Source organism: Perna viridis, chromosome 11 (genome assembly GCF_037379345.1).
Source record: "Perna viridis isolate PV_CMFRI_1.1 ecotype Kerala chromosome 11, ASM3737934v1, whole genome shotgun sequence".
Classification (NCBI taxonomy): domain Eukaryota; kingdom Metazoa; phylum Mollusca; class Bivalvia; order Mytilida; family Mytilidae; genus Perna; species Perna viridis.
The window spans coordinates 32,350,080-32,363,284 of NC_142455.1; the positions used below are offsets into that span (position 1 = coordinate 32,350,080).

The 13,205-nt window shown below is 34.0% G+C and overlaps 1 protein-coding gene across 3 annotated transcripts in view; it reads right to left on the reverse strand.

Moving 5' to 3' along the window:
* Positions 1-9,587, reverse strand: part of LOC148603758 (uncharacterized) — an 18,123-nt gene extending 8,536 nt beyond the window's left edge. Inside the window, exons 1-8 of one of the 3 annotated variants that reach the window (XM_088553324.1) lie at positions 9,431-9,587; positions 7,315-7,810; positions 5,707-5,808; positions 3,932-4,030; positions 2,853-2,951; positions 2,430-2,528; positions 1,607-1,707; positions 561-894 (exon numbers count right to left, since the gene is read on the reverse strand). In XM_088553324.1, coding sequence (XP_088409450.1) covers positions 561-894; positions 1,607-1,707; positions 2,430-2,528; positions 2,853-2,951; positions 3,932-4,030; positions 5,707-5,808; positions 7,315-7,782 — 1,302 coding nt within the window. In that variant the 5' untranslated portion in view covers positions 7,783-7,810; positions 9,431-9,587. Of the gene's footprint in view, positions 1-560; positions 895-1,606; positions 1,708-2,429; positions 2,529-2,852; positions 2,952-3,931; positions 4,031-5,706; positions 5,809-7,314; positions 7,811-8,516; positions 9,089-9,346 lie in introns of those variants that run through there. The other 2 variants (XM_088553325.1, XM_088553326.1) reach the window with 2 other exon arrangements.
* Positions 9,588-13,205: the final 3,618 nt, after the last annotated feature.

The window sequence follows — 13,205 nt, forward strand, 5'->3', positions numbered from 1 at the left end:
TTTCACTAACATGTAAAAACCTGGTTCTCATCAGGTAGTAGTCTTTACAAAAATTACTGTTCAAAAACTATTACAGGCCACATAACTAGTCTTTGCTTATCATTTGGGGTGCGCTTTTGAGATAAAATTTAAACAGATTGTACATGAAATTAGTACTTTGCAAGTGTTGTCGTTCTTGATTTGGTTTGATTTGGTTATTTTAGTGGAAGGTTGAAGTGTATTTTTACAGATCTAAATACAGACAGGGCTGTTGTTACATGAACATGCAGCAAATGTAGACCAAATATCATTTTGATTTTGGTTTTTCTAAACCATGAATCACCTTACAATAGGTCATGAATCACCTTACAATAGGTCATGAATCACCTTACAATAGGTCATGAATCACCTTACAATAGGCAATGTCTGGACTGGTACTTAATTAAAATATAAAGCTAAAGAAAGGGTGTTATCATTGTATAATTAACTAATGAAACATTTAAAACACCCGTCAAGATGATATTTCATGTATTTGAGCACTTTATTTCATATTTTCTAAATATAGTTTTTACTCGACTTACGTTTTTCTCTTCATTTCTAAATGTTCCGTCTATCTTGCCGACATTTCCTTGAGGGGAAATGATATTAAGGGTTTCGTTACATTTAGGAAGACCTTTTACATAAAATTCCATTGTAAACTCAGTTGTGTTTGCCCCCCAGACACGACACTCAAATATTTCACTAAACAATTCTTGATCTTCTTTTATTAACTTTTTCACGTCAGTGAATTCAACTTGAAGCCGAACACAGTAAAAATAATATGCAGGTATATTCTTTGCCACTAGGTTGATACCAAGCTCCTTCATTTTGGTATCTTCGTTCTGACCTATTCTCTTGATCGAATACTTAATTCCACTGCAAAATACATGTATACAGTTGATTTACAATTACATGCATTAGAAATTAAATAGTCTCACAGGTAAGTTGTACCCAACCGCAAAATGGGTCTTTGCTTTAATATGTTCTGTATATATTCGCTGTAATGTATATGATATTTCGTACTAAGGTTATGCCAGAGCTTGCCGTAACTACGCAGACTTTTTGTATCGCGCTAGACTTCGAACAGGGTTATGTACTACAAGATTGAAGTCATCACTACAGACGTTTTATGGTCGTCATCATGAATTCTTGGGTCGTTACGGTGTATCCATCTGCAACATGCAAACTGATTTGTTCAACGTGTCATAGTTTCCCCTTTTCTCTTTCCGAATTTGACTTTTAATGAGCAACTCGGTGAAAAAAGAGGACTCTTACTCTACCGGTGGACCTGTTCCATGCTCCAAGTTTTTAGTAGAGTCCGAGTTGCACATTTACTTTTGTTACTTTGTATGTATTATTTTAGTTGCTTTATGTTCTTTGTCGAGTTTGTCTATTTTCCATGTCTGTTTTTTTAGTTCCTGGATTACATTCTTTTGATTTCCGCTAGAATCTTGGTTCCCTTGATTACTCTTTAAATGTTTAGCTTAAAAAAACATTTGCACGTCGTTTACAAATCTTTTTACCTTGTACACGTATGCCTTTTTTTATTTTACTTTATGACCATTAGCATAACGTAAGAAGTATTTACCCATGTTTAAAGCCAGGTAACCGCGGCCACTGTAGTTGGAATATATGTATTATTGCTTGATCTTTCTTGTCTTTTGATTTCAGTGCTTCATCAACCCAAATCTACGCAACAGAAGACAAAAAATGAATCTAGAAAATACTGTGAGCACTGTTCACTCAACTAACAATGTATACCATCGCTCCCCAGTTTATTAACATGCATAGTTTGACCAATGACCAATGAAGTTATGATCTTAACAAGGATTACCTACATGCTTTTATCATTCAACCGGTGGATGTTGATTATACAAGCATGTAGTATATAGACTAAAATATCGATTCTTAGCTGAATTGATGGTACCCTATATTCCTGAACGCTGAAGTAAATCAAACCAACAAAACAAGCAAAAACCTTCCAATCCAATTTTCAATTGAATGTGCAGATCTTCAGTATATATTAAACGATATATACCAGTTTTATTTAGTTCCATTGTGTGGTGAAATAGTATCGGATAAACGATGAGTACCCTGTTTTCATCAATGGTTAAATAAATTTAACTATGGAATCCCCAATTTAAAAAAAAAAACACGTTCAAATCAAAATCTGAAATAGAAGGCCTACAATTCCATATTTAGAAAAAAAATATATGAACGTTTCATTAAATTCAACCTGTGGTGGAGTACTTCCTATGTTTTGTTTCTTTCTTGGTTCAGGCATTGTTTTGTCCGCGGATTTCCCCTTGTTTGTACCTTCGGTATTTCTTTTTTAAAGGGAAGGAAACATTGACGATGGAACCGATATTTGGAAAATACATTGCTATCATTAAAGAAACAATTATACCAACCCAGTCTTGCATAACGAGATCAGCTCCAAACATGCATAGTACTTCTAATACTTTCACATGCTTGCCAGCTACTGCTAGTTCCAAAGGAGTTCTACCCTCCTGTTTAGAAAAGACAAAGTTTAAATCAATTAAGGAGATAATTTATATGCTGTTGAGAACAAAACAAGATGATCGATCATATTTTATATTTCGCACTCGATATATTATGACGAAGTAACCCAAGTAGGGTATTCGTAAACTTGTTTACTTTTACTAGTATGTCATTACATTAATGTACAAATGAAAATTTGAAAAAAAAAGAAATGAAGAAAGGTAGCAAATATTTCTGCTGAAGTGTTTATAATTTTACAACCCAATAAAACAAAAAACGGGAAGGCGATAGTCAAGTGAGACATGCATAACATAAGATTAATAATTACTGACCCAGTTAAGGGCATGTACATCACCACCTTGGGCCACAAGGATCACCATCGTCATATCATGTCCTCCTCGAGCGGCTTTGTGGAGTGCAGTTTCTCCATTCTTAAAAAAAAAAGATAAAAACCATCAAACAAGTCAATAAACTGTATATGAGAAGCATATGAAAAACAATTGAAAACAGACAATCGTGAACGGAGTACTTCATATTTATCTTGCACCTAGGCTTTCTACATTAACTATACAAGTATAGGTCGTCGAGGGCAAAATCTCGTTTTCTGTTTAGCTGTCTGATTTAAAGCAATATCTATAAAGCAGAAAAGATCAGTTTTAAATTGCTCTCTTAATAAATTGGAATAGAAAAATACATTAAACTGGTTGCACATAAAATGTCTGTAACATGTCATTTGAATGGTCAAAGTGTTATCAATGAATCAATTGCGTTATCTATGAATTAGCTTCGGTATCCTATAGTTAACACTTGCTAACCCATAGATAACGCTAATTTCGTAAAATAATTTATACACTCATCGAGACGTTTAGGTTTCCCGCACGCACGATACCCAAACGCACGCTAAACGCTCACCAAACGCACGATAAACGAACGCTCCAAGCGTGCGTTTAAACGCACAATAGACAAACGCTCATATCGTGCGTTTTGACGAACGACGAAAAATAATAATATTGACGTATAATGAAGACAGAATAAATAGAAAATAAAATTAATGAATTTACATAAATTAATAATAGTCAAAATATGAAAATAACAGTTCAATGAAGTACAAAAATAAAGGAACGCTTCTATCGTGCGTTTATCGTGCGTTTAAACGAACGCAAAACGATGTGTAAAACGTACGATAAACGATGCACGAAGCGGGTGTTATCTGTATGCGTAAGCGAGAGTTATCTATGGAGGTGATATTGTGAGTTACGGTCTGTTAACCCATAGATAACGGACGATGAACCCATAGATAACAGTGTTATCCAATAGATAACGGGGTTTTGGTTAATTTCGCGCGCCATACATATACATAGATATTTCGTAAATAATAAATAATTACGGTTTGATCTAATTTTTTACTCACTGTATCCCATTCTTTGACGCTACTTCCTTTCTCCAGAAGTTTGATCACCAAGTCATCAAAACCAGCTAACGCTGCATAGTGTAAAACAGTACACTTCACCTAAAATTATTAAAAGGAAGCATTTTTGCTCCTGTTTAACATACTAATATACATACATGTATGCACGAGTTACAATCAGTTAAAAGCATATGAATGTACATTGTGTACCGTGTGTCAAAGCATACAGTAGCAAAACAAATGACATGTTGATGTTGATGATTATAATGATACCTGGGTCCTATGGACTTCGTATTAAAACAGCCATGTCGATATAACTTGTATTTCTAGGCAGTTAGATGATTACACAACAGTTGCTTATGTACAGGGCATTAACATGATAAAATGACTGCCCGAAAGACAATGATGTTGCCTGAAACACTAATGATACTTCGAGTCGCAGGTGAGGGCATCATCATTGTGGAAGGCAATGTCACTTCCCACGAGCAGTCAATTTATCGATAATGCCCAACATAGCAACTTTCCTGAATATTTCATTGAAGAATCTGAAGAGGGCGTTATACCGTGTGATAATGCCCTCATGATCATATATTAACCTACATTTAAAAGTATAGCTTAATCTGCTTTGATATGATATTTTTTCAACAGTATTTAAACCAATACAAAAAAGAACCGATAAGGTCAAACGTAACAAAATGCACCAGATCATGGGCGATTGTAGGGAGCAATTGGTTAACTGATATTGACAATAATTCCAGAATTCATGGTGACGAAATCCAGGAAAATTGTATACAAAATATAAATTCCGGACAGACATCAAGAAAAAGGAATACAATATTTATCACCAAATGATTGCTTCCCTGTACAGTCAGTTTTCTAATGATTATTTAGTTCAACAGTTATTAAACTAATCCCTACAAATAGCAAGCAAGTAAGAACGCATTGTGAATTTGAAAGGAGAGTCTAATGAGTTTTTGATAATATGTGAACATAACATAATTCGAATTACCACCGCAGGAGTTGTAAAATACATCGTTTCAAATGATTTATAGCTATTTACTACTTATTTTCTTGTCATTTAACAGTAGAATTAGTAATCTTGTGTTTGCATAGCTTTATAAATATTGCATGTCATGCTATATATTTCATAGTTTTATCTTGCATTATTTCTTAAAATAATTCACCGATTTTCACCTGTAATAACTTCATTTCAGATTTCACTAACAACCAAAACACGAAGGCAACAAATATGTGTCTTATAAGTAGATAATGTCGACAATTATATTGATCTTTTAAACAAAATATGTTTAAAATGTTTTTACACAAAGTACTAAATCAACATGCAACATTTACACTGAAGGTTTAGTGCATGCCTATATTTTTTTCATTTTTTCCCGCATACACAATGCAAATATGGGTTTTGGGATAAAGACAGAGAATAAATAAAAGGAACGAATTTGTTTAAAGTACAGGTCCAAGTAAAAGTCAGGTGGTGATACAAAAAATATTTTAAATAGTTTTGTTCATTTATGAAATTATTTTGTGCGTGAAATTTTGTTTTTATATCCCCTTGCGCAAACATAGTTTTTTTTATTATTCAAATGTATTCACCACTGATAGTACTAGCGAAATATCTACTCATAGTTAGTGCAATGAGAGATACTATATTTGACTTTTAATGTTTGAGATGACAAGTAGAAAAAAAGTTTCAAGATTTTTGTCAAACGAAACATGTAAAATAAGTTATTGGCATACAAGGAAAGTATATATATACATACAGAATCCTGGAAGTGTATGTCGGCTCCTTCCTGCAGTAGTTGCAATGCCAACTTCTTATTCTTTTGCTTAGTTGCATATAGGAGCTCAGATCCAGATTTGTCCTGAAACAAAACACTTTTTTGTATTGTGTACAGATCTTACCCGTCGGACATTTTCGTAAGTAACTATTTTCCTGTTCCTAGCATGGGATATTATACATGTTATCCCATTATACGAACTGCGTATTTTTCCATGTACTTGCATGCAGCTCTACAATAGATTTCCATTAATCTGGTAGCGGTGACTTAATTACACGTGTACCCCACATCATTTGATAAGAGTAAAAGCAAAAAGACCTTTATCAGAACGAGGAATGAAACTTTGTGTATCATTCAAAGTTAGGAAAAAAACTAGTCCAAGAAAACAGATAAAACATCATAAACAACATGAATTAACTAAAAGAATATAAACAGAAATCTAAAAAATTTTAGAATATCAACTTTATTGTTATAGATTTATTTAATAAATGAGCATCCCGAACTAAACTAAAGCTGGTAGGGTGAACAAGATGCACTGGTAAGGTAAGCGTTCTATACTTTTCCAGAAACAACTGCCGCATTTCTTATATAATTTCAAAACTTGGCTTAAGCAATACAGGGAAACCACAACATTTTGGAAAAGATATGTTCTTATGTGGAGATGGCCGTACCACAACGTTTTCACTGTGCGGTTCATGAACATCTGAATTGCTTGTACAAACATACTTTTTCCAATAGCTTATTTGTCAGAGGTTTAACACAGTTAAAAATAATCCGAGAAGCTTCGGAAAGCTCTGGCATACGGCTGGCTCTGATATGAAAAAAATATATACATGTACGCAGAGTCTCAAGAAATGTTTTATATAGTCTTCAACATGTATTTTACACATAATGTATATGTCTAAATAATAGAAAATAGTTTTTGTGTACCCCCAATGCAATGAAGCTGGTTAAAATATTGTTTTAACTCGGTTTCTCTTTCGTGTAACTTCCGTCTTGTACGTGGAAATCATCGGAAACGGCTGAGTTGATTAAACCGAACTTGGCACAAAAATAAACCACCATATGTGGATGCTCAGAAACACATTTTTAAAACAGCCGCTGTTCAAAGTTTTAACAATTCGTCAGGAAATAAGTAAAAGTCCATATAAGGTTTTAAAAAGGTCAGACATTATATCGGATATCGATTGATTATATTGAAATTTAAATATGGCCGCCATTCCAATATAGCTGACGGTCAAACAATTTTGTTTTAATCAAAAAATAGAAAAAAAACATGGAGTCGTACATGTACAAAGTGCATTTTTCCCTGTGACAATGGCGGGTAGGCGGTGTTGGGGATCATCTGTTACGCTGTGTGCAACTATAATTATATCTACATGTAGTTCTCTATGATTAGTTCATTTCTTCTACTTCTTAAACAGCTACATTTGTGTAGATATTTGCAATATTACAATATGAACGAACGGTGATCCGCACGGTCAAAATACCCATATAATGGTCCGGAAAATATATCTAAAAAAAACCTTCACATTTGTGTGACTATATTTATGTCATAAATCAAAAAATCTATCCTAAATTAAACATTACCTCTGGCTCAGGTGCTTTCTCTGTCACGTGACTCTTTATCTCATTGTCGACAGGAACAATGGTATTTTTCTTCGAAATTTTGTGCCTAAGTTTCTTATTCTTTTGATTTGTATCTTTTACAGTATCAACATCCTGATCACGTGATGTATCCTGATTTTGAGCATCACTTTCTCCTATTTTCTCTCCATTGCCTTTGCTATCTTGTGATCTAAATGAGTCACTTGGATTTATAACATGATGTGGTTCAACACTTTGATTTTCTCTGCTTGCAGAATCGCTTTTATTAACTGGTTCGTATTCTTTGTTTCTAGATTCCTTATTACCGGTGTCTGGTTCTGACTTTTCACTTGGTTCACTTGAAACACCGCCACCATCTCGATTGTCAGGTCCAGAATATGGTTCCACATTCCCACCTTGTTCTTCCTGGCTTCCTTGTGGATCTACAACATCTGTCGATGGATCGCTCATGATAACTCACTGTGGCAGGTCACATTTTCTTTAATTGAAAACAGCATAATTATCAAAATACGCAATTAAAATACTAGTGGCCTCGTATTGACCAGATATTTAAGTTTGTTTGCATGGGAAGACAACTCAAAACAGCCTGCTATTAAATATCTACCAAGCTTTAATTGTGCATACACATAAACTTCTTATTCAAATTTGGCATATTTCCATCAATGGGGCTACATATATGTTCAAGTTTTATGGTAATCGTTCAAATGAATTTTTTTCCTCCAAGAGGTTGAGAAATAGCTGAGTTGATCATGAAATCAGTAGTCCGGCACATTGTTAAGTTATTTAAACATACCTATGATCGAAATCAATATTAGTTAGCTATCTTTATTTAAATTATTTTTAATGGTGCGTACATGTACTTCGTTGTCTTACAAAATTTTCACAATATAAATATACAAAATTATAATTAAAACGTGTAAAACTACCACTGATGACATTTCTAAAACTTTTTTTCTTAAGACGGGAGACGTTAAACTAAATCTGAATGAGTCAGTGTGTAATAGTTATGTGCCACAGCACCGAATAAGCTACTTAATCATGCTAGTACAACGTCCATTTCTTCTGGCCACACTTTGTTGTACGCAGTAATTGTAGAGGAAAAAAAACAAATATTTATTATTGTTTTTTCTTGAACATTACGTTTTATTCTATACTTTGTAGAAGACTTCTTTATAACTACTTACATCTGTATATAGTTGACTGTTTTCGTACTGCTTTAAAGAATTGTTTTCTTTTTCCCTACTAACTTTCAATACACATCATGTATTTTACTTAATGAAAAAAACTATGTCAGTACAGTTCTAATTGTTCTATCAATACAACTTTTTAACATTTTGAAAATAATACAAATTTTGCCTTTAACTGAAAATCGAATTAAAAAAAGGAGCATTTGCGACATACATGTAGTTCCATAACGAAACCGTGGTTTAAATATAGTCAAAAGAAATCATTTTGAGGACAGCTTAGAACACGTTTGAATTTTTAACATCGAAAAAATAAACCTATATATGCCTGATTTTTTTATTCACAAGGAAAACAACCAGGTCCTGTTCCTAATATTTAAAGCACCAGCCGATGTGAAAAGAATTATCCAATTACATTTTTATGAACCGTCTCGATCAGATTATACCAACGATCGATTTTATGAATATTAAAGAAAAAAATGCTTTGTATATTCAACATGTAATACACTGTAGGTTCGATTTAATCTATACACGTGTACGTTCGTTAAGTTTGAGAAGAAATGAGTTGGTTGGCAACTTAATAAAAAAAAAATATTTATAAGAACATAATTTCTTTTTCTTCTTAAAAAATATACTACCCCGTTATTCATTTTTATCTTGATAAACTTACAAGAAAAAGTTTTATGTAAGAAAAAGCTTTGAAAAATAAAGAATGGACACAGTTAAGTGAAAAATCCATTGGCCATAAAACACGCCAAACTCTCTAAAAAAAAAAAAAAAAAACGAAAATAGGAGGAAAGAAGTCAAATATAAAATTCATAGTATCCTACCTGCGTTTATAAAGTATCTTCAATGACAAATAAAATAACTAATTTTGAAAAGAATAAAGAATAATATAATTGTAACAACCCTACCTCAAGTTTCAAAGACAGATAGTAATCATGTATTGACATGCCGTAAGAATGCACACAATAATTACGCAGATCTGTCCGTGTGCCAAAATAAACAGCGATAAGGCATTGATGCTTTGTTTCTTTTTCGAACTTCCTTGTTCACCAGAGCGTGAGATGGTCGATTGTAGAGATATTTAAATCAAACTAAAATAAACTGTCTTGTTTTTTAGCAACTACCGTAGAACCTTTTCAGTACAGTTTAAATTATCGCGAATCAGAGAATTTGAATATACATGTAAAATATATATATATATATCGATTGAAGTACAGCGTACATGTAGCTTGTGTGAACACTCCTCTGACCCAGATTTTCTCCGCAGAACGAAGCGTGTACTATCTGAAATAGCCTGGGTTTGTTGGTGTTTTAATTTTTGTTGGAAATTAGTGTAGAGCGCTAGCCTTACTATCTTTCGGGTGGATTAAGGTGGATTAGCCAATGCGCATGCGAATGACGTCACGTTCGGTGACCGTGGACTGAAAGTGACCGGTTGTGGACCTTGGGTATGACCAGAAGTGGACCTTGGGGACCGGAAGTTGACCGTGAAAAGGGGGAGACGGAAGTGACTAAAGGGAGGGGATGACCGGATTTGAACATTGGATAAGACAGGTGACCAGTACGGGAGAGGGAGCGGATGTGGACTTTAGGATACAGGAAGTGGACATAATGATCTATTAAGGGAACATGGGGGTCATTTGATCTAGGAAAGGGGGCTAAAGGGCCGGGGGCGGATACGACCCTCGTAGGAATCCCCATTTTATGACTTAATTAGTGCTTAGAGTTTTTTTTTCTTCGTATATTTGGTTTGTTTTATTGATACATTTTTATTAACTTTAATTGTTTTTTTTTAATTATTTTTGTGTAATTAATTAATTGTTTGCAATTTCATTGTCTTTGTGTAATATCACTGTCTTGGTGTAATTATGATAAATTGATAGTGTAATTCACTTTAGATAAATGTTTTCAAGGTTTACAATAGATGTTTTTCTATCGTGTTTTTTACTGTATTGTAACGCTTTCTCTCGTTACCAATGAAGCAGCTTTAACTTGTAAGAAGGGTCGAAACTAAAAGACACCAACAGACTGATTGACGACAGACTCAAGTAATTCACGACCTGTGTTTGATAAGTAACGACTAAAACCCAATAAAAATTAACTAATTATTATTATAATGTTGATAACTGAACAAGTTCCAGATGAATTAATATAATTTACATCTGTATGCAATATATGAAACTTGGGGAAGTGGCTCTGGTCAAGCGCTCTTGTTTATTGTCGCAATATGAGATATTGTAAAATGTGTATAAGTGGTAATGAGTCTCAATTCTTCGTACAGCTTTTGTAAGCTACGATTAATCAACGAGTCGAACTTCTTTTTTGCGGCACTCACTTGAAGTATAGTTTTGTGCGCTTAGAATAACTAAGTCATTCTGTAGCGTTGGAATGAACTTAACTTTGTATTGGCTAGTTGTAACTTGAATAGAGTTACAAGAGTAACTCTATTATCAAAGTTTTAGTGCAATAAACCCATTTACGGCAAGGAATTCTTTACCGTAAACAATAGCCTTTGGTGCTTTGATTTGTGTTTTTAGCTTATCAGAAAATCGAAATAACATTGAAGATATGTGCTGTACTGATGAAAACGGAATCCCCCCTGCAGACAAACACAACGGTGTTTCTAAAATTTACAGGGTGTTTCATTTTGTTGGTCGGTTACATAAGGATGATTTTAATTTGTATCCCGGGTAAAGAAAATTTATGGCAGGTTCAGTAGAACGAGAAATTCCCTTTTGTCTTTCGAGATTTTCTAAAGTATCGTCGATATCTGATGGAAAACCTTACGTGTTCCGAATAGATACCTGCTACAAAGGGAGATAAATGTTGACAAAATGTTGGTCCGCAAGTCGGGAAGAATTCAAAATATTAAGTTAAGTGCCGACTCACTCAATGAACCAGATAGATACAATTGACGTTTTCATGTACAAAGAGGTTACAAAGCACCCCTTCATTGTTAGAATTATCAATACTACTGTAATTAATCAGCATTCAATACATTCAGATCAAAACTTTTAGTATTTCTACTGAAATCTGTAATTAAGATCCCAATTGACTCCAACAAAAATAAAATAAAATAAAATAAAACGTCATTTTGAATTAAAAAAAGTTCAATATTTGCAGGACTAATACTTGACCAGACCATTCCTACTGTACAAAAAATATAGATAGTCTATTAAACATTCAAATCTACAAAATATCATATCGTGTCAACCACCATTGATTTATATCAACCCCCACTTTAATCTGGTAATTCATAACACTGTCTCAGAGCAATATTTATAGAAGTCACTCCATCATTTCAACCCCTTATTATTTCAATCCTAAAAAAATTCTATTAAGTAAGAGTCAGTCCGTTTCAAAATTCGTTACACTGCCGACCCCCCCCCCCCCTCTTAGAAAAGACTGTACGACCTGTATAGATTAAAGCTTAAATCACACACCTCTATTATCAACTTTCATACATCTCCTCACACACTTCTACTTTTACTGGGTACTCCGCACTACCATTTCATGTCTCTGAATCACTCGACTATATCTCACTACTTAATGCGGAATAAATCTCTCTTTCAAAATTTTTTTGCCTACCACGCGAATTCGAACTCTTCTCCCTCACTACCATTTTCTTTATCCATGTCATCTGAATCCTCTGTTAGATCTATTACTGACTCGTTACTATCATCGTCGGTGCTCATTCCCCGTTCCTGAATCTGCCACACATGATAAAATGACGGTGTTATTGTTTCTTTGTCCCTATATTCTGGTTTCGCTTGCACCGTCTCGCTCTTCATCGCTGCTCTTGTAGGATCAGCGACCCGAGATGAAGACAACATATATACAGTCCCATCTGGTAACACAACTTTCTCTTCCTTTTTTACAAAACCTTACCCATAAGGTAACACGGACCCAACGTAATTATTGTGGGCATTGTAGGATGGCAATTTTTTACCACCAACCTCCACTGACCTCTTCTTCTCTGGCTTATCTGGAAGAACAATTTCCTCATATTCCGAAGATTTAAGTTGTACATTATTTTGATGCCTGTGTATCCTGTATTTAAGTCCAGAACTAACCATAACAGGACATTTGTTACATTTGAGCATCTTCTTTGGATGCTTCAGACGGACATGCCTTATCAATGTAGACCTGTTGCGGTATTCCACTCCACACTTGAAACAACTATACATCTGAAAATACATGTACATTTTGAAAATTATATTCAGCAAAACACCTAGACTTTATGACCAGTAGTTATCTAATGCCTTATCTTATTATTATTTTATTGTCATGACTATTTCTATCAATTATTTTGTAGGTTCAGACAGGCAAGATCATCAGCACTATGAACCTATATTGGTATTTCACCAAAGTATGGTTAAAGCCTGTCATGGTGAACAACCATAAATTTTTGTGTTTGACTTTTTTATTTTGTATATCACATCAGGAATAACTTCAGTTATTATGTAGGGACCCTCCCAGGAATTTTGTAGCTTTGGACTTAGGTTTTTGGTACGTGTAAACGTATATAGCCAAACAACATCCCCAGTTTTGTAAGAGTGTTGTTTTGCTCTGATATCATATTGATGTTTTTGTCTGTCACTGGCTAGGGAGATATTTTTCCGTGCATTTTGTTGTACTTTAAACATGAGTTTTCGTAAATCTCTACCATAGGCATTTGTAGCC